Here is a 27,288-nt window from a genome sequence, read left to right as displayed (position 1 = left end):
GGTTGTGTTCCAGGTCCAGAGACTAAACTGATGCAGAACTGTGGGAAGACCACGTTCAAGAGGACCAGCATCGACCGCCTGATGAACGTGCTCGTCCTTTGTGTGAGTCCAGCTGTTAGACTGTTGTTGGTTTCATTAAGATCTTCATTAAGATCTTCATTTTAACATTCACTGAGCATCTCTCATTTCCAATATGGTGTTTTATCTATTACACTGGGTTCAGTTTAATTATCTATAGTTTCTGTCAGCCTTCACATCTCTCTTCTCACCTGTTGACCTCTTGACCTATTGACCCCTCTTTCCCCCGTCAGATCTTTGGCTTCCTGGCGTTCATGTGCATGATCCTGGCCATCGGCAACCGGATCTGGGAGCAACGCTGGGGGTCAGAGTTCACGGCCTTCCTGCCCAGACAGGATGGAGTCGACACTCCCTTCTCCTCCTTCCTCACCTTCTGGTCCTACGTTATCATCCTCAACACCGTCGTACCCATCTCCCTCTACGTCAGGTGTGTGTGAGAGAGTCTATTTCTGTATTTCTGCCTATTCGAGATACTGTACCTTGCAGATACATGCCTGTGCTTTGGTTCTACTGTATGTAATGTAATGAATTATTCCTGTATGTGTGTTGCAGTGTGGAGGTCATCCGTCTGGGCAACAGTTTCTACATCGACTGGGACAGGAAGATGTACCATGCCCATAGTGACACCCCGGCCAAGGCCCGGACCACCACGCTGAACGAGGAGCTGGGTCAGATCAAATACATCTTCTCGGACAAGACCGGAACACTCACTCAGAACATCATGATCTTCAACAAGTGTTCTATCAACGGGAAGTGCTACGGTGAGGATCAGATGGTAACTAGGAAGAGCTACGGTGAGGATCAGATGGTAACTAGGAAGGGCTACGGTGAGGATCAGATGGTAACTAGGAAGAGCTACGGTGAGGATCAGATGGTAACTAGGAAGAGCTACGGTGAGGATCAGATGGTAACTAGGAAGAGCTACGGTGAGGATCAGATGGTAACTAGGAAGAGCTACGGTGAGGATCAGATGGTAACTAGGAAGGGCTACGGTGAGGATCAGATGGTAACTAGGAAGGGCTACGGTGAGGATCAGATGGTAACTAGGAAGGGCTACGGTGAGGATCAGATGGTAACTAGGAAGGGCTACGGTGAGGTTCAGATGGTAACTAGGAAGAGCTACGGTGAGGTTCAGATGGTAACTAGGAAGAGCTACGGTGAGGATCAGATGGTAACTAGGAAGAGCTACGGTGAGGTTCAGATGGTAACTAGGAAGGGCTACGGTGAGGTTCAGATGGTAACTAGGAAGAGCTACGGTGAGGTTCAGATGGTAACCAGGAAGGGCTACGGTGAGGATCAGATGGTAACTAGGAAGAGCTACGGTGAGGATCAGATGGTAACCAGGAAGGGCTACGGTGAGGATCAGATGGTAACTAGGAAGAGCTACGGTGAGGATCAGATGTTAACCAGGAAGGGCTACGGTGAGGATCAGATGGTAACTAGGAAGGGCTACGGTGAGGTTCAGATGGTAACTAGGAAGAGCTACGGTGAGGTTCAGATGGTAACCAGGAAGGGCTACGGTGAGGATCAGATGGTAACTAGGAAGAGCTACGGTGAGGATCAGATGGTAACTAGGAAGGGCTACGGTGAGGATCAGATGGTAACTAGGAAGGGCTACGGTGAGGATCAGATGGTAACTAGGAAGAGCTACGGTGAGGTTCAGATGGTAACTAGGAAGGGCTACGGTGAGGATCAGATGGTAACTAGGAAGGGCTACGGTGAGGATCAGATGGTAACTAGGAAGAGCTACGGAGAGGATCAGATGGTAACTAGGAAGGGCTACGGAGAGGATCAGATGGTAACTAGGAAGGGCTACGGAGAGGATCAGATGGTAACCAGGAAGGGCTACGGTGAGGATCAGATGGTAACTAGGAAGGGCTACGGTGAGGATCAGATGGTAACTAGGAAGAGCTACGGTGAGGTTCAGATGGTAACTAGGAAGGGCTACGGTGAGGATCAGATGGTAACTCGGAAGAGCTACGGTGAGGTTCAGATGGTAACTAGGAAGGGCTACGGTGAGGATCAGATGGTAACTAGGAAGGGCTACGGTGAGGTTCAGATGGTAACTAGGAAGAGCTACGGTGAGGTTCAGATGGTAACTAGGAAGAGCTACGGTCAGGATCAGATGGTAACTAGGAAGGGCTACGGTGAGGTTCAGATGGTAACTAGGAAGAGCTACGGTGAGGTTCAGATGGTCACTAGGAAGGGCTACGGTGAGGTTCAGATGGTAACTAGGAAGAGCTACGGGGAGGTTCAGATGGTAACTAGGAAGAGCTACGGTGTGGTTCATCTCCATTGTGAGGAACCCCATATGAACTCATCAAGTCTCTATTCTGTTCTCCAGGAGATGTATTTGACTACACTGGCCAGAGATTGGAGATCAACGAGCACACAGAGACAGTGGACTGGTCCTTCAACCCTCTTGCTGACCATCAATTCTCCTTCCATGACCACTCCCTGGTGGAGGCTGTAAAGCTGGAGAATGTGGAGGTCCACTCCTTCTTCAGAACACTGGCCCTCTGTCACACTGTTATGGCTGAGGAGAAGACAGAGGGTGAGAAGATGGAGGAGAGGGGAGGGAGGGAGCGAGAGGGGAGGGAGGGAGGGAGGGGAGAGAAGGGGAGAGACAGGGAGAGAGCAAGGGGGAGGAGAGGGGGAGGGAGGGGAGAGGGTGAGGAGGGAGGGAGGGAGGGAGGGAGGGAGGGAGGGAGGGAGGGAGGGAGGGAGGGAGGGAGGGAGGGAGGGAGGGAGGGAGGGAGGGAGGGAGGGAGGGAGGGAGGGAGGGAGGGAGGGAGGGAGGGAGTGTTTTTGAAAGTGAGGAGCATGTTTGTTTTTGCTTGTTGAGATTATGAAATTGTGTCAGAAAGGGAAGACTGCATGTTTATCCATATCCATGTATGTAGGCAACAAAAAGAGAGAACAATAGCCATGACCACTTCCTCTAACAACAGGAAATGACCTCACTACCTCTGTACAGGTGAGTTGCTGTACCAGGCCCAGTCACCTGACGAAGGTGCTTTGGTAACCGCAGCGCGAAACTTTGGCTTCGTGTTCCGCTCGCGCACGCCAGAGAGCGTCACTATCGTAGAGATGGGAAAACAACGCAGCTACGAGCTGCTCGCCATCCTCGACTTCAACAACGTCCGCAAGAGGATGTCCGTTATCGGTGAACACAAAACATGATTTAGCTTCTTTCTCACTGTACTATGTCTGCAAGGGATGTTGCCTAACTGTGTGTGTGTGTGTGTGTGTCTGGGGGGGGGGCGCTGTGCGTGTCTGGGGGGGCGCTGTGTGTGTGTGTGTGCACTACAGTGCGGAGTCCAGAGGGGAAGCTGTGTCTGTATTGTAAAGGAGCAGACACCATGGTCTATGAGAGGCTGCACCAGTCCTGTACCAAGCTGATGGACGTCACCACTGAACACCTCAACGTAAGCGAGTGTGTGTGTGTGTGTGTGTGTTTTTGTGTGTGTGTGTGTGTGTGTGTGTTGTGTGTGTGTGTTGTGTGTGTGTTTTGTGTGTGAGACAGAGTGAGAGAGAGTCAGGAGAAAACAAAAAGATAATTACTTGACACGTCGGAAAGATTTAACAAAAAAAAACTGAGCAAACTAGAATGCTATTTGGCCCTAAACAGAGAGTACACAGTGGCAGAATACCTGACCACTGTGACTGACACAAAATTAGGGAAATATTTGACTATGTACAGACTCAGTGGGCATAGCCTTGCTATTGAGAAAGGCTGCTGTAGGCAGACCTGGCTCTCAAGAGAAGACAGGCTATGTGCTCACTGCCCACAAAATGAGGTGGAAACTGAGCTGCGTATTTCCCTCCAGATTACACAGACCCACAAATAATTTGAAACAAATACAATTTTGATATTCTCCCATATCTACTGGGTGAAATACCACAGTGTGCCATCACAGCAGCAAGATGTGTGACCATTGTAAATATATACCCATATTTATTTTTATTTATTTTTCCCTTTTGTACTTGAACTGTTTGCACATCATTACAACACTGTATATATTATAGTATATATATATATACTTAATTCTAATATAACATTTGAAATGGACCTTCTGTGATTGTAATGTTTACTGTACAGTCGTGGCCAAAAGTTTTGAGAATGACACAAATATTCATTTCCACAAAGTTTGCTGCTTCAGTGTCTTTAGATATTTTTGTCAGATGTTTCTATGGAATACTGAAGTATAATTACAAGCCTTTTGTAAGTGTCAAAGGCTTTTATTGACAATTACATGGAGTTGATGAATTGAGTGAATATTTGCAGTGTTGACCCCTCTTTTTCAAGACCTCTGCAATCCACCCTGGCATGCTGTCAATTAACTTCTGGGCCACATCCTGACTGATGGCAGCCCATTCTTGCATAATCAATGCTTGGAGTTTGTCAGAATTTGTGGGTTTTTGTTTGTCCACCTGCCTATTGAGGATTGACCACAAATTCTCAATGGGATTAAGATCTGGGAAGATTCCTGGCTGTGGACCCAAAATATCGATGTTTTTGTTCCCTGAGCCACTTAGTTATCATTTTCTCCTTATGGCAAGGTGCTCTATAATGCTGGAAAAGCCATTGTTCGTGACCAAACTGTTCCTGGATGGTTGGGAGAAGTTGCTCTCGGAGGATGTGTTGGTACCATTCTTTATACATGGCTGTGTTCTTAGGCAAAATTGTGAGTGAGCCCACTCCCTTGGCTGAGAAGCAACTCCACACATGAATGGTCTCAGGATGCTTCACTGTTGGCATGACACAGGACTGATGGTAGCGCTCACCTTGTCTTCTCCGGACAAGCTTTTTTGTGGATGCCCCAAACAATGGGAAAGGGGATTCATCAGAGAACATGACTTTACCCCAGTCCTCAGCAGTCCAATCTCTGTACCTTTTGCACAATATCAGTCTGTCCCTGATGTTTTTCCTGGAGAGATGTGGCTTCTTTGCTGCCCTTCTTAACACCAGGCCATCCTCCAAAAGTCTTCGCCTCACTGTGCGTGCAGATGCACTCACACCTGCCTGCTGCCATTCCTGAGCAAGCTCTGTACTGGTGGTGCCCCGATCCCGCAGCTGAATCAACTTTAGGCTATGGTCCTGGCGCTTGCTGGACTTTCTTTGGCGCCCTGAAGCCTTCTTCACAAGAATTGAATTGCTCTCCTTGAAGTTCTTAATGATCCGATAAATGGTTGATTTAAGTGCAATCTTACTGGCAGCAATATCCTTGCCTGTGAAGCCCTTTTTGTGCAAAGCAATGATGACGGAACGTGTTTCCTTGCAGGTAACCATGATTGACAGAGGAAGAACAATGATTTCAAGCACCACCCTCCTTTTGAAGCTTCCAGTCTGTTATTCAAACTCAATCAGCTTGACAGAGTGATCTCCAGCCTTGTCATCGGCAACGAGAGAATCACTGACATGATGTCAGCAGGTCCTTTTGTGGCAGGGCTGAAAGGCAGTGGAAATGTTTTTTGGGGGATTTAGTTCATTTGCATGGCAAAAAGGGACTTTGCAATTAATTGCAATTAGTCTGATCACTCTTCATACCATTCTGGAGTATATACAAATTACCATCATACAAACTGAGGCAGCAGACTTTGTCAAAATTAATATTTGTGTCATTCTCAATACTTTTGGCCACGAATGTTATTTTTCAAAATTGTTTATTTCACTTTAGTTTATGATCTATTTCACTTGATTCAGCAATGTAAACATATGGGTGGTGGTGGGGTTTAAGGTTAGGGGTGGGGGTGGGGGGAGTTAAGGTTAGGGGTGGGGGTAGGGGGGGGTTAAGGTTAGGGGTGGGGGGGGGTGGGGGGTTAAGGTTAGGGGTGGGGGTTTGATGGGTTAAGGTTAAGGTGGGGGTGGGGGGTTTAAGGTTAGGGGTGGGGGTGGGGGGTTAAGGTTAGGGGTGGGGGTTTGGGGGTTAAGGTTAGGGGTGGGGGTGGGGGGAGTTAAGGTTAGGGGTGGGGGTGGGGGGGTTAAGGTTAGGGGTGGGGGTGGGGGGTTTAAGGTTAGGGGTGGGGGTGGGGGGTTAAGGTTAGGGGTGGGGGTGGGGGGTTTAAGGTTAGGGGTGGGGGTGGGGGGTTAAGGTTAGGGGTGGGGGTGGGGGGTTTAAGGTTAGGGGTGGGGGTGGGGGGAGTTAAGGTTAGGGGTGGGGGGAGTATTTATGTCTGTACATGTGTTAGGTATACAGACTGTCTCTCTCCCTCCCCATGCATCTGTCCTCTTTTCACCATCCTGATCTCCCAACATTCTGTTAAACGAAACGGGAGCACAGTGGTCAGGGTGGTGGATCACGTCAAACATAACACCGTAACGTAAAATACAGAAAAATGCAACGTGTGTGTGTCCTGTCCATGCAGGAGTATGCTGGTGAGGGCCTGCGGACCCTGGCTTTGGCCTATAAGGACTTGGATGAGGAGTATTTTAGCAGGTGGAAACAGCGCCACCATGAGGCCAGCACAGCCCTGGAGGACCGAGAGGACAAGCTAGACCTGCTCTATGAGGAGATAGAGAAAGACCTGGTGGTAGGAAAGATTTAACACTGAACCAGGAACAGATTTAGTTTTTACATTTTGATAAAGAGTAAGACCTGATGGTAGGAATTATTTAATTTCTCTCTGTGTGTGTGTGTGTGTGTGTGTGTGTGTGTAGTTGCTGGGAGCTACAGCCATAGAGGATAAGCTCCAGGATGGTGTGCCACAGACCATCGAGCAGCTCGCCAAAGCTGATATCAAGATCTGGGTGCTCACCGGCGACAAACAGGGTTAGTCAATCAATAAATCAATCAAAGATACAGGGTTAGTCAATCAATCAAAGATACAGGGTTAGCCAATCAATCAAAGATACAGGGTTAGTCAATCAATAAATCAATCAAAGATACAGGGTTAGTCAATCAATCAAAGATACAGGGTTAGCCAATCAATCAAAGATACAGGGTTAGTCAATCAATCAATCAATCAAAGATACAGGGTTAGTCAATCAATCAATCAATCAAAGATACAGGGTTAGTCCAATCAATCAAAGATACAGGGTTAGCCAATCAATCAATCAAAGATACAGGGTTAGCCAATCAATCAAAGATACAGGGTTAGTCAATCAAAGATACAGGGTTAGCCAATCAATCAAAGATACAGGGTTAGCCATTCAATCAATCAAAGATACAGGGTTAGCCAATCAATCAAAGATACAGGGTTAGCCAATCAATAAATTAATCAGTCAAAGAATCAGGGTTAGCCACCAAGCAACTTTTCTAACCTTATCTATCTAACCTTAACTGTCCAACATGACCTCTAACCCTGTCTAACATTACCTATCTAACCTTACCTCTAACATTTTCTAACATTATCGTTATCTAACCTTATCTCTATCATTATCTAACATTACCTCTAACATTGTATATCTAAAATTATCTAACATTATATATCTAGCCTTAACTGTCAAACATTATCTATCTAGCCTTACCTCTAACATTATACAGTGCCTTGCGAAAGTATTCGGCCCCCTTGAACTTTGCGACCTTTTGCCACATTTCAGGCTTCAAACATAAAGATATAAAACTGTATTTTTTTGTGAAGAATCAACAACAAGTGGGACACAATCATGAAGTGGAACGACATTTATTGGATATTTCAAACTTTTTAACAAATCAAAAACTGAAAAAGTTGGCGTGCAAAATTATTCAGCCCCCTTAAGTTAATACTTTGTAGCGCCACCTTTTGCTGCGATTACAGCTGTAAGTCGCTTGGGGTATGTCTCTATCAGTTTTGCACATCGAGAGACTGAAATTTTTTCCCATTCCTCCTTGCAAAACAGCTCGAGCTCAGTGAGGTTGGATGGAGAGCATTTGTGAACAGCAGTTTTCAGTTCTTTCCACAGATTCTCGATTGGAGTCAGGTCTGGACTTTGACTTGGCCATTCTAACACCTGGATATGTTTATTTTTGAACCATTCCATTGTAGATTTTGCTTTATGTTTTGGATCATTGTCTTGTTGGAAGACAAATCTCTGTCCCAGTCTCAGGTCTTTTGCAGACTCCATCAGGTTTTCTTCCAGAATGGTCATGTATTTGGCTCCATCCATCTTCCCATCAATTTTAACCATCTTCCCTGTCACTGCTGAAGAAAAGCAGGCCCAAACCATGATGCTGCCACCACCATGTTTGACAGTGGGTATGGTGGGTTCAGGGTGATGAGCTGTGTTGCTTTTACACCAAACATAACGTTTTGCATTGTTGCCAAAAAGTTCAATTTTGGTTTCATCTGACCAGAGCACCTTCTTCCACATGTTTGGTGTGTCTCCCAGGTGGCTTGTGGCAATCTTTAAATGACACTTTTTATGGATATCTTTAAGAAATGGCTTTCTTCTTGCCACTCTTCCATAAAGGCCAGATTTGTGCAATATACAACTGATTGTTGTCCTATGGACAGTCTCCCACCTCAGCTGTAGATCTCTGCAGTTCATCCAGAGTGATCATGGGCCTCTTGGCTGCATCTCTGATCAGTCTTCTCCTTGTATGAGCTGAAAGTTTAGAGGGACGGCCAGGTCTTGGTAGATTTGCAGTGGTCTGATACTCCTTCCATTTCAATATTATCGCTTGCACAGTGCTCCTTGGGATGTTTAAAGCTTGGGAAATCTTTTTGTATCCAAATCCAGCTTTAAACTTCTTCACAACAGTATCTTGGACCTGCCTGGTGTGTTCCTTGTTCTTCATGATGCTCTCTGCGCTTTTAATGGACCTCTGAGACTATCACAGTGCAGGTGCATTTATACGGAGACTTGATTACACACAGGTGGATTGTATTTATCATCATTAGTCATTTAGGTCAACATTGGATCATTCAGAGATCCTCAATGAACTTCTGGAGAGAGTTTGCTGCACTGAAAGTAAAGGGGCTGAATAATTTTGCACGCCCAATGTTTCAGTTTTTGATTTGTTAAAAACGTTTGAAATATCCAATAAATGTCGTTCCACTTCATGATTGTGTCCCACTTGTTGTTGATTCTTCACAAAAAAATACAGTTTTATAACCTTATGTTTGAAGCCTGAAATGTGGCAAAAGGTCGCAAAGTTCAAGGGGGCCGAATACATTCGCAAGGCACTGTATATCTAACCTTATCTCTATCATTATCTAACCTTACCTCTAACATTATCTAACATTACCTCTAACATTATCTAACCTTATCTATCTAAACTTACCTCTAATCTTAAATCTATCTCTAACCCTATTTTCTGGTCTAACCATGGTTGCGTTCCAGGACGACTACATTACAGTCACGCAATGTTAAACACCTATTCACGCAATGTGAGATCTGGCAGGCAACTGCAATGTAGTCAGCCTGGAACACGAACAATATACATGTAATTCTGTCTGTCTCCACCAATTACATTGTGTGTTGTTGTCATGTGACAGAGACGGCGGAGAACATTGGCTACTCGTGCAACATGCTGCGTGAGGAGATGAACGACATCTTCATCGTGTCGGCCAACAACCCGGATGATGTCAGACAGGAACTGAGGTCAGAGGAAGTGACATCATAACCACATCACCCTGCCCACACTGAACCCAATACTAACACCCTGTGGGCAGGATTTACTCCAACCCTGCACTAATACATCTTATTCAACTAATCATGACCTGGAAGACTGATTATTTGATTCAGGTGTGCTGTAGCTGAATTGAAACTAAACCTGTCATTAATGTAGCTCTCTATAACCAGAATCGCCCAACACATGTTGATAACGTAGACATGATGGAATAGTACGAGATGACAGGAATTGTTTTGGTGTTGAACCAGGAATGTATTGAGCACCATGAAACCAGGTGCAGAGGAGGAGGACATCTTCATGCCAGAGAGGACACTGGGTAACAAGCCGAAGGTGGTCAGGGACGAGGAGGTGAACGGGGAGTACGGCCTGGTCATCAACGGACACAGTCTGGTGAGACACAAAGACACAGTACTGTTTCTCCTAGTATTTACTGGGACACCTCTGTACGGTTCTGTTCCTCCTGGTATTTACTAAGACATGGTTTTACAGTACTGTTTCTCCTAGTATTTACTGGGACACCTCTGTACGGTTCTGTTTCTCCTGGTATTTACTGGGACACCTCTGTACGGTTCTGTGCCTCCTGGTATTTACTGGGACACCTCTGTACGGTTCTGTGCCTCCTGGTATTTACTGGGACAGTGGGTACTTTCTGGTGCTTCAACTAATCCACAAAATGTGTAACTTTATTTAGGACAGTTTTTCTCAATCAAGGTCCCAGACCACTGGCTTTCCTTCCTCCTTTACTATTCTATTTTATTATAGTCAGGCCTACCCTCAAACCTCCTCTCTCTCCCCGTCAGGCCTACCCTCAAACCTTCTCTCTCTCCCCATCACGCCTACCCTCTAACCTCCTCTCTCTCCCTCCCATCAGGCCTACCATCTAACCTCCTCTCTCTCCCTCCCATCAGGCCTACCATCTAGCCTCCTCTCTCTGCCTCCCATCAGGCCTACCCTCTAACCTCCTCTCTCTCCCCATCAGGCCTACCATCTAACCTCCTCTCTCTCCCCATCAGGCCTACCATCTAACCTCCTCTCTCTCCCTCCCATCAGGCCTACCATCTAACCTCCTCTCTCTCCCTCCCATCAGGCCTACCATCTAACCTCCTCTCTCTCCCCCCATCAGGCCTACCATCTAACCTCCTCTCTCTCCCCATCAGGCCTACCCTCTAAGCTCCTCTCTCTCCCCATCAGGCCTACCATCTAACCTCCTCTCTCTCCCTCCCATCAGGCCTACCATCTAACCTCCTCTCTCTCCCTCCCATCAGGCCTACCATCTAACCTCCTCTCTCTCCCTCCCATCAGGCCTACCATCTAAGCTCCTCTCTCTCCCCTCCCATCAGGCCTACCATCTAACCTCCCTCTCTCTCCCTCCCATCAGGCCTACCATCTAACCTCCTCTCTCTCCCTCCCATCAGGCCTACCATCTAACCTCCTCTCTCTCCCTCCCATCAGGCCTACCATCTAACCTCCTCTCTCCCTCCCATCAGGCCTACCATCTAACCTCCTCTCTCTCCCTCCCATCAGGCCTACCATCTAGCCTCCTCTCTCTGCCTCCCATCAGGCCTACCATCTAACCTCCTCTCTCTGCCTCCCATCAGGCCTACCATCTAGCCTCCTCTCTCTGCCTCCCATCAGGCCTACCATCTAGCCTCCTCTCTCTGCCTCCCATCAGGCCTACCATCTAACCTCCTTTCTCTCCCTCCCATCAGGCCTACCATCTAGCCTCCTCTCTCTGCCTCCCATCAGGCCTACCATCTAACCTCCTCTCTCTGCCTCCCATCAGGCCTATGCCCTGGAGCATAGCATGGAGCTGTTGTTCCTGCGTACAGCCTGTCTGTGTAAGACAGTGATCTGCTGTAGAGTGACACCCCTACAGAAAGCCCAGGTGGTTGAGCTGGTCAAGAAATACAAACAGGCTGTCACTCTGGCCATAGGAGACGGGGCCAATGACGTCAGCATGATTAAAGGTACAAAGAAATGTATAATTAAAATAATGTTATAAAAAGAAGATTGTGGAGCGGTACTGTTAGATTTCAGTGCAACCTTTGACATTATTGACCATAACCTGTTGTTGAGTAAACATATGTGTTTTAGCTTTTAAACATCTGCCATATTGTGGATTCAGAGCTATCTATCTAATAGAACTCAAAAAGCTTTCTTTAAGGGAAACTTCTCTAATGTCAAGTAAAGTGTGGTGTACCGCAAGGCAGCTCTCTAGGCCCTCTACAAATCACCTGCCACTGGCATTAAACAAAGCATGTGTGTCCATGCATGCTGATGATTCAACCATATACACATCAGCAACCACAGCTAATGAAGTCACTAAAACCCTTCACAAAGAGTTGCAGTCTGTTTTGGAATGGGTGGCCAGTAATAAACTGGTCCTGAACATCTCTAAAACTAAGAGCATTGTATATGGTACAAATCATTCCCTAAGTTCTAGACCTCAGCTGAATCTACTAATGAATGGTGTGGCTGTTGAACACATTGAGGAGACTAAATTCCTTGGTGTTACCTTAGATTGTAAACTGTCATGGTCAAAACATATAGATTTAATGGTTGTAAAGATGGGGAGAGGTCTGTCCGTAATAAAGAGATGGGGAGAGATCTGTCCATAATAAAGGGATGGGGAGAGGTCTGTCCGTAATAAAGAGATGGGGAGAGATCTGTCCGTCATAAAGAGATGGGGAGAGATCTGTCCGTCATAAAGAGATGGGGAGAGATCTGTCCGTCATAAAGAGATGGGGAGAGATCTGTCCGTCATAAAGAGATGGGGAGAGATCTGTCCGTCATAAAGAGATGGGGAGAGAGGTGTCCGTCATAAAGAGATGGGGAGAGAGGTGTCCGTCATAAAGAGATGGGGAGAGAGGTGTCCGTCATAAAGAGATGGGGAGAGAGGTGTCCGTCATAAAGAGATGGGGAGAGAGGTGTCCGTCATAAAGAGATGGGGAGAGAGGTGTCCGTCATAAAGAGATGGGGAGAGGTGTCCGTCATAAAGAGATGGGGAGAGATCTGTCCGTCATAAAGAGATGGGGAGAGATCTGTCCGTCATAAAGAGATGGAGAGAGGTGTCCGTCAAAGAGATGGGGAGAGATCTGTCCGTCACAAAGAGATGGGGAGAGATCTGTCCGTCATAAAGAGATGGGGAGAGATCTGTCCGTCATAAAGAGATGGGGAGAGATCTGTCCGTCATAAAGAGATGGGGAGAGAGGTGTCCATAATAAAGAGATGGGGAGAGAGGTGTCCATAATAAAGAGATGGGGAGAGAGGTGTCCGTCATAAAGAGATGGGGAGAGAGGTGTCCGTCATAAAGAGATGGGGAGAGAGGTGTCCGTCATAAAGAGATGGGGAGAGAGGTGTCCGTCATAAAGAGATGGGGAGAGATCTGTCCGTCATAAAGAGATGGGGAGAGATCTGTCCGTCATAAAGAGATGGAGAGAGGTGTCCGTCAAAGAGATGGGGAGAGATCTGTCCATCACAAAGAGATGGGGAGAGATCTGTCCGTCACAAAGAGATGGGGAGAGATCTGTCCGTCATAAAGAGATGGGGAGAGATCTGTCCGTCATAAAGAGATGGGGAGAGAGGTGTCCGTCATAAAGAGATGGGGAGAGATCTGTCCGTCATAAAGAGATGGAGAGAGGTGTCCGTCAAAGAGATGGGGAGAGATCTGTCCATCACAAAGAGATGGGGAGAGATCTGTCCGTCACAAAGAGATGGGGAGAGATCTGTCCGTCATAAAGAGATGGGGAGAGATCTGTCCGTCATAAAGAGATGGGGAGAGAGGTGTCCGTCATAAAGAGATGGGGAGAGAGGTGTCCGTCATAAAGAGATGGGGAGAGAGGTGTCCGTCATAAAGAGATGGGGAGAGAGGTGTCCGTCATAAAGAGATGGTGTTATGTACTTGAGTGAAGACCCAAAAGCGGTTTTAACAGAAACAGAGTTCTTTAATGAAAAAACAGGAATGGCATAGATCCTCTTCCGACGTTGTCAATGGAACAAAAGATAGTTAGTAGAGTGCAGGATGCACCTGCCAGGCAGACTCAGACAGGATAGGACTATGTGGAAGCAAACGAGACGATAGCTTGCTTCTGGCATGAGAAACACAAACGAGAATCTGACACCGAAAGTAGCAGGAACAGAGAGAGAAATAGAGACCTAATCAGAGGGAAAAAAGGGAACAGGTGGGGAATGGTGAATGAGCTAGTTAGAGGAGATGAGGAACAGCTGGAGAAGGAGAGAAAGAGAAGGTAACCTAATAAGACCAGCAGAGAGAGACAGAGTGAAGAGAAAGGACAGGAACAGACATAATAAGACATGACAGATGGGGAGAGAGGTGTCCGTCATAAAGAGATGGGGAGAGAGGTGTCCGTCATAAAGAGATGGGGAGAGAGGTGTCCGTCATAAAGAGATGGGGAGAGAGGTGTCCGTCATAAAGAGATGGGGAGAGGTGTCCGTCATAAAGAGATGGGGAGAGATCTGTCCGTCATAAAGAGATGGGGAGAGATCTGTCCGTCACAAAGAGATGGGGAGAGATCTGTCCGTCATAAAGAGATGGGGAGAGATCTGTCCGTCATAAAGAGATGGGGAGAGATCTGTCCGTCATAAAGAGATGGGGAGAGAGGTGTCCGTCATAAAGAGATGGGGAGAGAGGTGTCCGTCATAAAGAGATGGGGAGAGAGGTGTCCGTCATAAAGAGATGGGGAGAGGTGTCCGTCATAAAGAGATGGGGGAGAGGTGTCCGTCATAAAGAGATGGGGAGAGGTGGTCATAAAGAGATGGGGAGAGATCTGTCCGTCATAAAGAGATGGGGAGAGATCTGTCCGTCACAAAGAGATGGGGAGAGATCTGTCCGTCATAAAGAGATGGGGAGAGATCTGTCCGTCATAAAGAGATGGGGAGAGATCTGTCCGTCATAAATAGATGGGGAGAGAGGTGTCCGTCATAAAGAGATGGGGAGAGAGGTGTGCGTCATAAAGAGATGGGGAGAGAGGTGTCCGTCATAAAGAGATGGGGAGAGGTGTCCGTCATAAAGAGATGGGGAGAGATCTGTCCGTCATAAAGAGATGGGGAGAGAGGTGTCCGTCATAAAGAGATGGGGAGAGATCTGTCCGTCATAAAGAGATGGGGAGAGATCTGTCCGTCATAAAGAGATGGGGAGAGATCTGTCCGTCATAAAGAGATGGAGAGAGGTGTCCGTCAAAGAGATGGGGAGAGATCTGTCCGTCACAAAGAGATGGGGAGAGATCTGTCCGTCATAAAGAGATGGGGAGAGATCTGTCCGTCATAAAGAGATGGGGAGAGATCTGTCAGTCATAAAAAAATGGGGAGAGATCTGTCCGTCATAAAGAGATGGGGAGAGATCTGTCCGTCATAAAGAGATGGGGAGAGATCTGTCCGTCATAAAGAGTTGGGGAGAGAGGTGTCCGTCATAAAGAGTTGGGGAGAGAGGTGTCCGTCATAAAGAGATGGGGAGAGAGGTGTCCATAAGAAAGAGATGCTTTTTTTGACACCACACTCCACAAAGCAAGTTCTGCAGGTTCTAGGTTTATCTTATCTTGATTATTAGCCAGTCGTGGGTCCAGTGCTGCAAGGAAAGACCTAGTTAAGCTGCAGCAGGCCCAGAACAGAGCGGCACGTCTTGTTCTTCATTGTAATCAGAAGGCTGATATCAATACTATGCATGGCAGTCTCTCTTGAGGGGAGATTGACTGCATCACTTCTTGTTTTTTTTTAAGAAACATTAATGCGTTGAAAATTCCAAATGGTTTGCATAGTCAATTTACACACAGCTCTGACACCAGGGGTCTTTTCGCAGTCCGAAAATTCAGAACAAATTTTCGAAAGTGTACAGTATTATATAGAGCAAATATTGCATGGAACGCTGTTCCATCTCATATTGCTAAAATAAAAGGCAAACCTGGTTTCCGAAAACGGATAAAGCAACCCCTCTCCCCTATTTGAACTAGATAGTTTGTGTATATGCATTGATTTTTGTATATATTTTTTTGTCCTTGAGCTGTTCTTGTCTATTAATGCTCTATATTACGTCATGTTTCATGTTCTGTTTGGACCCCGGAAGAGTCCCAAACGGCACCCTATTTCAATACTTAAGACATAGCTGACTCTGACCTTTTCTCTTCCACCTCTATCCCTTTCTCTCTCTCCCTCCTGCTCTCCTCCCTCCCCTCTCTCCTGCTCTCCTCCCTCCCCTCTCTCCTGCTCTCCTCCCTCCCCTCTCTTTCTGCCACCCTCCCCTCTCTCTCTGCCTCCCTCCCCTCTCTCTCTGCCTCCCTCCCCTCTCTCTCTGCCTCCCTCCCTCTCTCTCTGCCTCCCTCCCCTCTCTCTCTGCCTCCCTCTCTCTCTCTCCCCCTCCACTGATCCTCCTCTCTCTCTCCCTCCTGCTCTCCTCCCTCCCCTCTCTCCTGCTCTCCTCCCTCCCCTCTCTCCTGCTCTCCTCCCTCCCCTCTCTCCTGCTCTCCTCCCTCCCCTCTCTCTCTGCCTCCCTCCCCTCTCTCTCTGCCTCCCTCTCTCTCTCTCTCTCCCTCCTCCCCCTCTCTCTCTCCCTCCTCCCCCTCCACTCCTCCTCCTCTCTCTCCCACTCCACTCCTCCTCCTCCTCTCTCTCCCCCTCTACTCCTCCTCCTCTCTCTCCCCCTCCTCTCTCTTCCCCCCCTCTCTCTCTCCAGCTGCTCATATAGGTGTAGGTATAAGCGGCCAGGAAGGGATGCAGGCGGTTCTGTCCTCAGACTATTCCTTCGCTCAGTTCCGCTTCCTCGAGGTAAGAGCGCCACACACCAGGGAGCTTTTACCTTATTTTATTCATCATTTTTATTATTTGTTATTTATTGTTTGAATTGAGATGTTTTACTGTAAAGTGTGGAGCCATTTAAAATGTTCTCTACAGCGCCTCCTCCTGGTCCACGGCCGCTGGTCCTACCTGAGGATGTGTAAATTCCTGCGCTACTTCTTCTACAAGAACTTCACCTTTACCTTCGTTCACTTCTGGTACGCCTTCTTCTGTGGCTTCTCAGCACAGGTAAGAGGGAGAGGGGAGAGAGAGACCCTCATGGTTTTGATTTCTGTAATTCTATCCAAACCTTCACCCAATTCAACTCCTGCAGTATATACATATTGACTGTACAGTCTATACCTATTTATTGTGCAGTATACACATATTTCCTTAAGAACTATTCAGTGTTTCAAAACATGTCTCATGTCTTCCAGACGGTCTATGATGAATGGTTCATCACTCTGTATAACCTGGTCTACACAGCACTTCCTGTACTGGGCATGAGTCTGTTTGACCAGGTAAGAGAACACAGCACTTCCTGTACTGGGCATGAGTCTGTTTGACCAGGTAAGAGAACACAGCACTTCCTGTACTGGGCATGAGTCTGTTTGACCAGGTAAGAGAACACAGCACTTCCTGTACTGGGCATGAGTCTGTTTGACCAGGTAAAAGAACACAACATTACCTATATTAACTCTACCTACACCGGTTAGTTGAGGTACATGCTACCTCAACTAACCGGTGCCCCCCCACATTGACTGTGTACCAGTACCCCCTGTATATAGCCTCCACATTGACTCTGTACCGGTACCCCCTGTATATAGCCTCCACATTGACTCTGTACCAGGACCCCCTGTACAAAGCCTCCACATTGACTCTGTACCTGTATCCCCTGCATATAGCCTCCACATTGACTCTGTACCTGTATCCCCTGCATATAGCCTCCACATTGACTCTGTACCGGTACCCCTTGTATATAGCCTTCACATTGACTCTGTACCGTAATACCCTGTATATAGCCTTCACATTGACTCTGTACTGTAATACCCTGTATATAGCCTTCACATTGACTCTGTACCGTAATACCCTGTATATAGCCTCCACATTGACTCTGTACCGTAATACCCTGTATATAGCCTTCACATTGACTCTGTACTGTAATACCTTGTATATAGCCTTCACATTGACTCTGTACCGTAGTACCCTGTATATAGCCTCCACATTGACTCTGTACCGTAATACCCTGTATATAGCCTCCACATTGACTCTGTACCGGCTCCCCCCTGTATATATTATTTTTTTCTGCTCCTTTTTAATTACTTGTTACTTTTATCTCTTATTCTTATCCGTATTTTTTTTAAACTGCACTGTCGGTTAAGGGCTCGTAAGTAAGCATTTCACTGTAAGGTCTACAGTGTCTACACCTGTTGTATTCGGCGCATAAGACTAATAAAATTCGATTTGACTAGGCATGAGTCTGTTTAACCAGGTAAGAGAACACAGCATTACCAATGTATCTATCTCTGTCTCCCTCTGGTGTCCAGGATGTGAATGACATGTGGAGTTTCCAGCACCCCAATCTGTACGTTCCAGGCCAGTTGAATCAGTACTTCAGTAAGACAGCCTTCTTTAAGTGTGCCCTCCACAGTGTCTACAGCTCAGTAGTGCTGTTCTTCATCCCCTACGCTGCCATGTACGACACGGTCCGAGACGACGGGCGAGACATTGCTGACTACCAGTCCTTCGCCCTGCTGGCCCAGACCTGTCTGGTCATCACCGTCTGTATGCAGGTACAGTACATCACAGTCAACGACTGGAAACATACATCAAGGTAGAATCTCTGAGTGTACAGTCTATACCAGATGAGCTAAATTACTTCTATGCTCGCTTCGAGGCAAGCAACCTTGAGAGCATCAGCTGTTCCGGACGACTGTGTGAGTTCATTTATGTAAACTGCCTGTACCTGGTCTGTCCATGGACAGTTGTTTGTCCGCCTCAGTTGTTTATTCGCCAGTTATATATTCTCATGTGTCTATTTCCTGTATCTTGCAAGAGGACGGTCCTAACCCCCCCCCCCCTCTCCCTGTAGCTGTGTCTGGACATGTCCTACTGGACAGCGGTCAACCAGTTCTTTGTGTGGGGGAGTTTGGCCATGTACTTTGTTGTCACCTTCAGCATGTACAGTAATGGCACGCATATCACCTTCCCTGCATCCTTCCCCTTCATCGGTGAGCCATCACAACTCTACACCACACTACACTACAACCCTACACAACCACACTACACTACACTACACTACACTACACTACACTACACTACACTACACAACCCTACTACGCTACACTACAACCCTACACAACCACACTACACAACCCTACCCTACTACACTACACAACCCTACCCTACTATGCTACACTACAACCCTACACAACCACACTACACTACCCTACTACACTACACAACCCTACTACACTACACTACACTACAACCCTACCCTACTACAATACTCTACAACCCTACCCTACTACACTACTCTACAACCCTACCCTACCACACTACACTACCCTACTACACTACACTACACAACCCTACTACACTACACTACACAACACTACACAACCCTACCCTACTACACTACACTACATAACACTACACAACCCTACCCTACACAACCACACTACACAACCCTACTACACTACACAACACTACACTACACAACCCTACTACACTACGCTACACTACAACCCTACACAACCACACTACACTACACAACCCTACTACACTACACTACACAACACTACACAACCCTACCCTACTACGCTACACTACAACCCTACACAACCACACTACACTACACAATCCTACCCTACTACACTACCCTACACACCACTACACAACCCTACCCTACTACACTACACTACAACCCTACACAACCACAACCACACTACACTACACAACCCTACTATACTACACTACACTACAACCCTACACAACCACACTACACTACAACCCTACACAACCACACTACACTACAACCCTACAAAACCACACTACACAACCCTACACAACCACACTACACTACACAACCCTACCCTACTACACTACACTACACAACCCTACTACACTACAACCCTACACAACCACGGTACACTACACAACCCTACCCTACTACACTACACAACCCTACCCTACTACACTACACTACAACACTACACAACCACACTACACTACACAACCCTACCCTACTACACTACACAACCCTACCCTACTACGCTACAACCCTACACAACCACACTACACTACACAACCCTACCCTACTACACTACACTACACAACCCTACTACACTACACTTCAACCCTACACAACCACACTACACTACACAACCCTACTACACTACACAACCTTACCCTACTACACTACACTACAACCCTACTACGCTACACTACAACCCTACACAACCACACTACACTACACAACCCTACCCTACTACACTACACAACCCTACCCTACTACACTACACTACAACCCTACTACACTACACTACAACCCTACCCTACACTACTACACTACTCTACAACCCTACACAACACTACACAACCCTACCCTACTACACTACACTACAACCCTACACTACTACACTACTCTACAACCCTACACAACACTACACAACCCTACCCTACTACACTACACTACAACCCTACCCTACACTACTACACTACTCTACAACACTACACAACCCTACCCTACTACACTACACTACAACCCTACCCTACACTACTACACTACTCTACAACCCTACATAACACTACAACCCTACACATTTTTTTTTTACATTTAACCTGTATTTAACTAGGCACGGCAGTTAAGAGCAAATTCTTACTTACAATGACAGAAAAAAATATAAGTCATTGTACACAACACTACACAACACTACTCGTCATGAAACACTATCTTGACCCGAGACCAATTCTAGCTCCTAAGCCCCTACCTCCTAGCCCCTATCTCCTACCTCCTAGCCCCTATCTCCTACCTCCTAGCCCATAGAGCTGAAGGAGAAAGATATGAGTAAGCAGTGTGGTTTACATTCATGTTAAAGGTGTGTGTCTCCCCTGCATCAGGCACAGCCAGGAACTCCCTGAACCAGCCCAACGTGTGGCTGACCATCCTGCTTACCTCCATCCTCTGTGTACTTCCTGTGGTTGCCTACCGCTTCCTGTTGATACAGCTCCGCCCCACCATCAACGACAAGGTGGGAACACTGACCAACCACATGCTGTTTTCTAGGAACCACTGACCAATCAGACTCTGGTTTTGGGGATTACTACATTTATTAAAAGTCAAAATATGTTGATGAAAGCAGATTAAATTATGAAAAATTACGGTTGCTTCTAAACTGATAAAGTTCGATCATAAAGTTACTGGTCCCCTCCCCTGTGTCAAACACTTGGATTCACGGGATAGGGTGACATCACCCTAACTCTTTAATTTGAATACACCAATGGTAACATGATATTCTCTTACCTCATTTAAATAAGTACCACCTTGTAACCAACACCGGAGAAGGTATGTTTGCAGAGAGGCGTGGTTTACATAGCTGGATAGCTACTCTACTGGTACCAACATTTGACTGTTAGGGTGTCAGCCAATATCATTAAAAGTTGACCCTATTCATCCATGGCAAAAAAAAAAGTTGCTGTATATGTTTCCCCTTTCATCTGTGTCTGGTGTTAGCTAGTTACTGCCTAGCTAGGTCTTCATCTCTGTCTGGTGTTCGCTAGTTACTGGCTAGCTAGGTCTTCATCTGTGTCTGGTGTTAGCTAGTTACTGGCTAGCTAGGTCTTCACCTGTGTCTGGTGTTAGCTAGTTACTGGCTAGCTAGGTCTTCATTTGTGTCTGGTGTTTGCTAGTTACTGGCTAGCTAGGTCTTCATCTGTGTCTGGTGTTAGCTAGTTACTGGCTAGCTAGGGCTTCACCTGTGTCTGGTGTTAGCTAGTTACTGGCTAGCTAGGTCTTCATCTGTGTTTGGTGTTCGCTAGTTACTGGCTAGCTAGGTCTTCACCTGTGTCTGGTGTTAGCTAGTTACTGGTTAGCTAGGGCTTCACCTGTGTCTGGTGTTAGCTAGTTACTGGCTAGCTAGGTCTTCATCTGTGTCTGGTGTTAGCTAGTTACTGGCTAGCTAGGTCTTCACCTTTGTCTGATGTTAGCTAGTTACTGCCTAGCTAGGTCTTCATCTGTGTTTGGTGTTCGCTAGTTACTGGCTAACTAGGGCTTCACCTGTGTCTGGTGTTAGCTAGTTACAGGCTAGCTAGGTCTTCATCTGTGTTTGGTGTTCGCTAGTTACTGGCATGGAACGAAAGAGGGGTACAGGTCATTCAAGTCAACACATCCGTCAGTGCTGCTGTGAATCGCATCACAAGAGACACATAAAACATGTCATCATTTATTTATTTTAGAGTTTAATGTCTCACTACTGGTGTCCTCCAGGGCTCTGTACTAGGTCCTCTTTAATGTCTCACTACTGGTGTCCCCTATGGCCCTGTACTAGGTCCTCTTTAATGTCCCACTACTGGTGTCCCCCAGGGCTCTGTACTTGGTTTATTTTTTAAATTTAACCTTTATTTAACTAGGCAAGTCAGTTAAGAACAAACTCTTATTTTCAATGACGGCCTAGGAACAGTGGGGTTAACTGCCTGTTCAGGGGCAGAACGACAGATTTGTACCTTGTCAGCTCGGGGATTTGAACTTGCAACCAATTGCCCAATTTCGGCTGCTAGTCCAACCCTCTAACCACTAGGCTACCCTGCCACCCCATTGCGATTTCAATGTTGTTTGAGTTGCTTTTGTGTATCACCACATTTTGCTTGAGATGTTTGTTTTTTACTGCAACACTGCTCACTGCATGAACGTAAACTCCCCGCCCACTTGTCCTGTCTTTTTCAAACTTCTTAGTATTTAGCATTTCTATCCCAAACAAATATTAGGGGGATATTTTAGTCACTCAAAAGGGTATTTTACATGGGAATCAGAAAGACATTTGGGGACCTTTTTAAGGGTTGTATTCCCTGGTATTGTTGTTTTTGTTCGCCTGTATTCCTTATTATTTTTACTTTGCCTTATTTTTAATAGAAAAAACAATCATTACTGACCTACAATACTTTCTAATCTTAAACTCTGCCCCCCTGTCCTACTCCCCTCCCTACCAGGTGATGTTCAAGGTGAGACAGGCCAAGGCCACGCCCCCTCTCCCAGCACGACGAGCCAGGATGCGGCGTACCAGCTCCCGCCGCTCCGGATACGCCTTCTCGCACGCACATGGCTACGGGGACCTGGTGACGTCCAACCATTTCCTGCGCCGTCCCGCCATCACGCGCTCCACCGCTTTCACCCCTCTGGGGCGCACCACGGGGTTCAGCCCCATGGGCCGCTCGGCAGGATACAGCCCCACTGGGAACGCTCTGAACTCCAGACCACAGGAGGTGGAGGTGACATCACTACAGATGTACCGGATGGTGCGAGACTCCGCCTTCTGAAGTACTGCACAGTGCGAGACCCCGCCTTCTGAAGAACTGCACAGTGCGAGACCCCGCCTTCTGAAGAACTGCACAGTGCGAGACCCCTCCTTCTGAGGGAAAAGAGGAAGAGGATGTGGAGGAGTTGTTGTTTACAGAGGACCAAATCAGTGGGTGTGATATGTAAAAAATATATATCCTAAACATTGACACATACTGTAACTGTACACACACAAATCTCTATGACGACTGACTTGTCGACGCGTTCCAAAGACAGCCCCTCGTATCTGATTGGTCACACTCTCCCCCCCCGCTTCATTGCCTCTCCTGTTCCAATCATTGGCCTTGTGTTCCATCAGGACTGTTGTCATGGGGAAACAAACCTCTCCTGTTCCAATCAATGGCCTTGTGTTCCATCAGGACTGTTGTCATGGGGAAACAAACCTCTCCTGTTCCAATCAATGGCCTTGTGTTCCATCAGGACTGTTGTCATGGGGAAACAAACCTCTCCTGTTCCAATCAATGGCCTTGTGTTCCATCAGGACTGTTGTCATGGGGAAACAAACCTCTCCTGTTCCAATCAATGGCCTTGTGTTCCATCAGGACTGTTGTCATGGGGAAACATACCTCTACAGGTCAACTGTATGCTATATTGTCTGTCAACTGAGGATAAACTATTACACTATACTACAGTTTGACTCAGTGCTGTGACCCCATAGGATCGTATACTACACTGTGACTCTGTCCTCAGTGCTGTGACACCATAGGATCGTATGACTCTGTACTCAGTGCTGTGACACCATAGGATCGTATGACTCTGTACTCAGTGCTGTGACACCATAGGATCATATGACTCTGTCCTCAGTGCTGTGACACCATAGGATCGTATGACTCCGTACTCAGTGCTGTGACACCATAGGATCGTATGACTCTGTACTCAGTGCTGTGACACCATAGGAACATTAAGACATTAAACATTAAGAACACCTTAAAAATATTGAGTCATATCCCCCCCCCCCCCCACAGCTTTTGCCCTTTCAGAACAGCCTCAATTAGTCAGAGTATGGGCTCTACAAGGAATCGAAAGCATTCCACAAGAATGCTGGTCCATGTTGACTCCATTGCTTCCCACAGTTGTGTCAAATTGGCTGGATGTCCTTTGGTTGGTGGACCATTCTTGATACACATGGGAAAATGTTGAGCATGAAAAACCCAGCAGCGTTGCATTTCTTGACACAAACATATGCACCTGGCACATACTACCATACCCTGTTCAAAGGCACTTAAATATGTTGTCTTGCCCAATCACCCTTTGAAGAACAGACATACACAATCCGTCTCAATTGTCTCAAGGCTTAAAAATCCTTCTTTAACCTATCTCTTCCCTTTCATCTACACTGATTGAAGTGGATTTAACAAGTGTCAATAAGGGATCATAGCTTTCACCTGGATTCACCTGGTCAGTCTGTGTCATGGAAATAGCAGGTGTTCTTAATGTTTTGTCCACGCAGTGTATACAGTAGTATACAGTATGACTTTGTACTGTGACGCCATAGGAACGCACTAAACCAAAGACCAGACCAAACCTCTGAGTCGTGGGCTTTATTCCTTCTTCTATCCTCACCAGCAACAAGCCCTCTCTTCTCCCACTGTGATAATACCAGTCTACAATCACACAGGTGTAGAGATGTACTGTACACTCCAACACTAATCTTGGAGGGAGTTGGTAGGATGTATACCTTTCCTGTCTCTGGTCCACACTCCATCCAGTTGGTGGCAGTAATGCACCTTAATGTTGGTTGCCAACCTTCATACAAAATCCACAGAAGAAGATTGTGGGAGTTGAGATGGAGGCTATCACCAGCAAAATCCTAATTGTATGGACAAGTGATTTTGCCCTTTAAACCATGGAATGTATTTTTTTGTATATATATATATAAACATTTAGCTTTTTATATAGGAAACAGAAGATCTATCTTCTGTTCAGTGTTGTTCATCCATGGGCTGAATAAGTTTTCATTCTGAATGAGGTAGTATCATGGTTAGCATGCTATCCGTTAGCCTGTGGACCACCTCATTCTGAATGAGGTAGTATCATGGTTAGCATGCTATCCGTTAGCCTGTGGACCACCTCATTCTGAATGAGGTAGTATCATGGTTAGCATGCTATCCGTTAGCCTGTGGACCACCTCATCCTGAATGAGATAGAATCATGGTTAGCATGCTATCCGTTAGCCTGTGGAGCAGCTATATCTCAATGGGATAGTGAAATGGTTAGCATGCTATCCGTTAGCCTGTGACCACCTCATTCTGAATGAGGTAGTATCATGGTTAGCATGCTATCCGTTAGCCTGTGGACCACCTCATCCTGAATGAGGTAGTATCATGGTTAGCATGCTATCCGTTAGCCTGTGGACCACCTCATTCTGAATGAGGTAGTATCATGGTTAGCATGCTATCCGTTAGCCTGTGGAGCAGCTATATCTCAATGGGATAGTGAAATGGTTAGCATGCTATCCGTTAGCCTGTGGACCACCTCATTCTGAATGAGGTAGTATCATGGTTAGCATGCTATCCGTTAGCCTGTGACCACCTCATCCTGAATGAGGTAGTATCATGGTTAGCATGCTATCCGTTAGCCTGTGGACCACCTCATTCTAAATGAGGTAGTATCATGGTTAGCACGCGAGCCGTTAGCCTGTGGACCACCTCATCCTGAATGAGATAGAATCATGGTTAGCATGCTATCCGTTAGCCTGTGGACCACCTCATTCTGAATGAGGTAGTATCATGGTTAGCATGCTATCCGTTAGCCTGTGGACCACCTCATTCTGAATGAGGTAGTATCATGGTTAGCATGCTATCCGTTAGCCTGTGACCACCTCATTCTGAATGAGGTAGTATCATGGTTAGCATGCTATCCGTTAGCCTGTGGACCACCTCATTCTGAATGAGGTAGTATCATGGTTAGCATGCTATCCGTTAGCCTGTGACCACCTCATTCTGAATGAGATAGAATCATGGTTAGCATGCTATCCGTTAGCCTGTGACCACCTCATTCTGAATGAGATAGAATCATGGTTAGCATGCTATCCGTTAGCCTGTGGACCACCTCATCCTGAATGAGGTAGTATCATGGTTAGCATGCTATCCGTTAGCCTGTGGACCACCTCATTCTGAATGAGGTAGTATCATGGTTAGCATGCTATCCGTTAGCCTGTGGAGCAGCTATATCTCAATGGGATAGTGAAATGGTTAGCATGCTATCCGTTAGCCTGTGGACCACCTCATTCTGAATGAGGTAGTATCATGGTTAGCATGCTATCCGTTAGCCTGTGACCACCTCATCCTGAATGAGGTAGTATCATGGTTAGCATGCTATCCGTTAGCCTGTGGACCACCTCATTCTAAATGAGGTAGTATCATGGTTAGCACGCGAGCCGTTAGCCTGTGGACCACCTCATCCTGAATGAGATAGAATCATGGTTAGCATGCTATCCGTTAGCCTGTGGACCACCTCATTCTGAATGAGGTAGTATCATGGTTAGCATGCTATCCGTTAGCCTGTGGACCACCTCATTCTGAATGAGGTAGTATCATGGTTAGCATGCTATCCGTTAGCCTGTGGACCACCTCATTCTGAATGAGGTAGTATCATGGTTGGCATGCTATCCGTTAGCCTGTGGAGCAGCTATATCTCAATGGGAGAGTGACATGGTTGGCATGCTAGCTGTTAGCCTGTGGACCACCTCATCCTGAATGAGATAGAATCATGGTTAGCATGCTAGCCGTTAGCCAGTGGAGCGGCTATATCTCAATGGGAGAGTGACATGGTTGGCATGCTAGCTGTTAGCCTGTGGACCACCTCATCCTGAATGAGATAGAATCATGGTTAGCATGCTAGCCGTTAGCCTGTGGAGCAGCTATATCTCAATGGGAGAGAGACATGGTTGGCATGCTAGCTGTTAGCCTGTGGAGCGGCTGTACTTGATGTTGGTGCTATAGTAAAGTGTTACGCCAGTGGGCATACACTGGTTGAATCAACATTGTGTCAATGTCATTTGTCAACATATTGTGACGTGGAATCTACGTATAAAACACATATTGGAGTGGATTTGGAATATGTCCCCAACTAGTACTGTTTTCATCTAATTTCAACCATTGAAATTAGGGTAATTTAAATACTATGATTTAACCTGACTAACAGGTTGTTTCCTTAATCTAATAATCATCATCACTTTATATTTAGAACTAGCGTAAAAAATTGCACGTAGATATGTAAAACATTTGTTATCCTATATATATATATTGGGTGGTTGAAATTGTTTCATTTCATAATTGATTAGACATATTT

General features: G+C 46.4%; 1 protein-coding gene across 2 annotated transcripts in view; it reads left to right on the top strand.

Annotated features, from left to right (window-relative positions):
- LOC135513740 (phospholipid-transporting ATPase ID-like) overlaps window positions 1-26,978 on the top strand; it is a 76,781-nt gene extending 49,803 nt beyond the window's left edge. For both annotated transcript variants that reach the window (XM_064936632.1, XM_064936631.1), the window contains 18 exons: window positions 14-102; window positions 312-505; window positions 631-839; window positions 2,423-2,632; window positions 3,056-3,244; window positions 3,391-3,506; window positions 6,448-6,612; window positions 6,740-6,851; window positions 9,499-9,604; window positions 9,884-10,025; window positions 11,419-11,602; window positions 16,321-16,412; window positions 16,539-16,670; window positions 16,859-16,942; window positions 17,969-18,214; window positions 18,514-18,652; window positions 20,544-20,674; window positions 22,629-26,978. In XM_064936632.1, coding sequence (XP_064792704.1) covers window positions 14-102; window positions 312-505; window positions 631-839; window positions 2,423-2,632; window positions 3,056-3,244; window positions 3,391-3,506; window positions 6,448-6,612; window positions 6,740-6,851; window positions 9,499-9,604; window positions 9,884-10,025; window positions 11,419-11,602; window positions 16,321-16,412; window positions 16,539-16,670; window positions 16,859-16,942; window positions 17,969-18,214; window positions 18,514-18,652; window positions 20,544-20,674; window positions 22,629-22,955 — 2,867 coding nt within the window. In that variant the 3' untranslated portion in view covers window positions 22,956-26,978. The remainder of the gene's footprint in view (window positions 1-13; window positions 103-311; window positions 506-630; window positions 840-2,422; window positions 2,633-3,055; window positions 3,245-3,390; window positions 3,507-6,447; window positions 6,613-6,739; window positions 6,852-9,498; window positions 9,605-9,883; window positions 10,026-11,418; window positions 11,603-16,320; window positions 16,413-16,538; window positions 16,671-16,858; window positions 16,943-17,968; window positions 18,215-18,513; window positions 18,653-20,543; window positions 20,675-22,628) is intronic.
- The last annotated feature ends 310 nt before the right edge of the window (window positions 26,979-27,288 follow it).

This window comes from Oncorhynchus masou, chromosome 25 (genome assembly GCF_036934945.1).
Source record: "Oncorhynchus masou masou isolate Uvic2021 chromosome 25, UVic_Omas_1.1, whole genome shotgun sequence".
Taxonomy (NCBI): domain Eukaryota; kingdom Metazoa; phylum Chordata; class Actinopteri; order Salmoniformes; family Salmonidae; genus Oncorhynchus; species Oncorhynchus masou.
The sequence above is the reverse complement of the archived record's forward strand: the minus strand, read 5'-3'. Positions and strand labels throughout refer to the sequence as shown.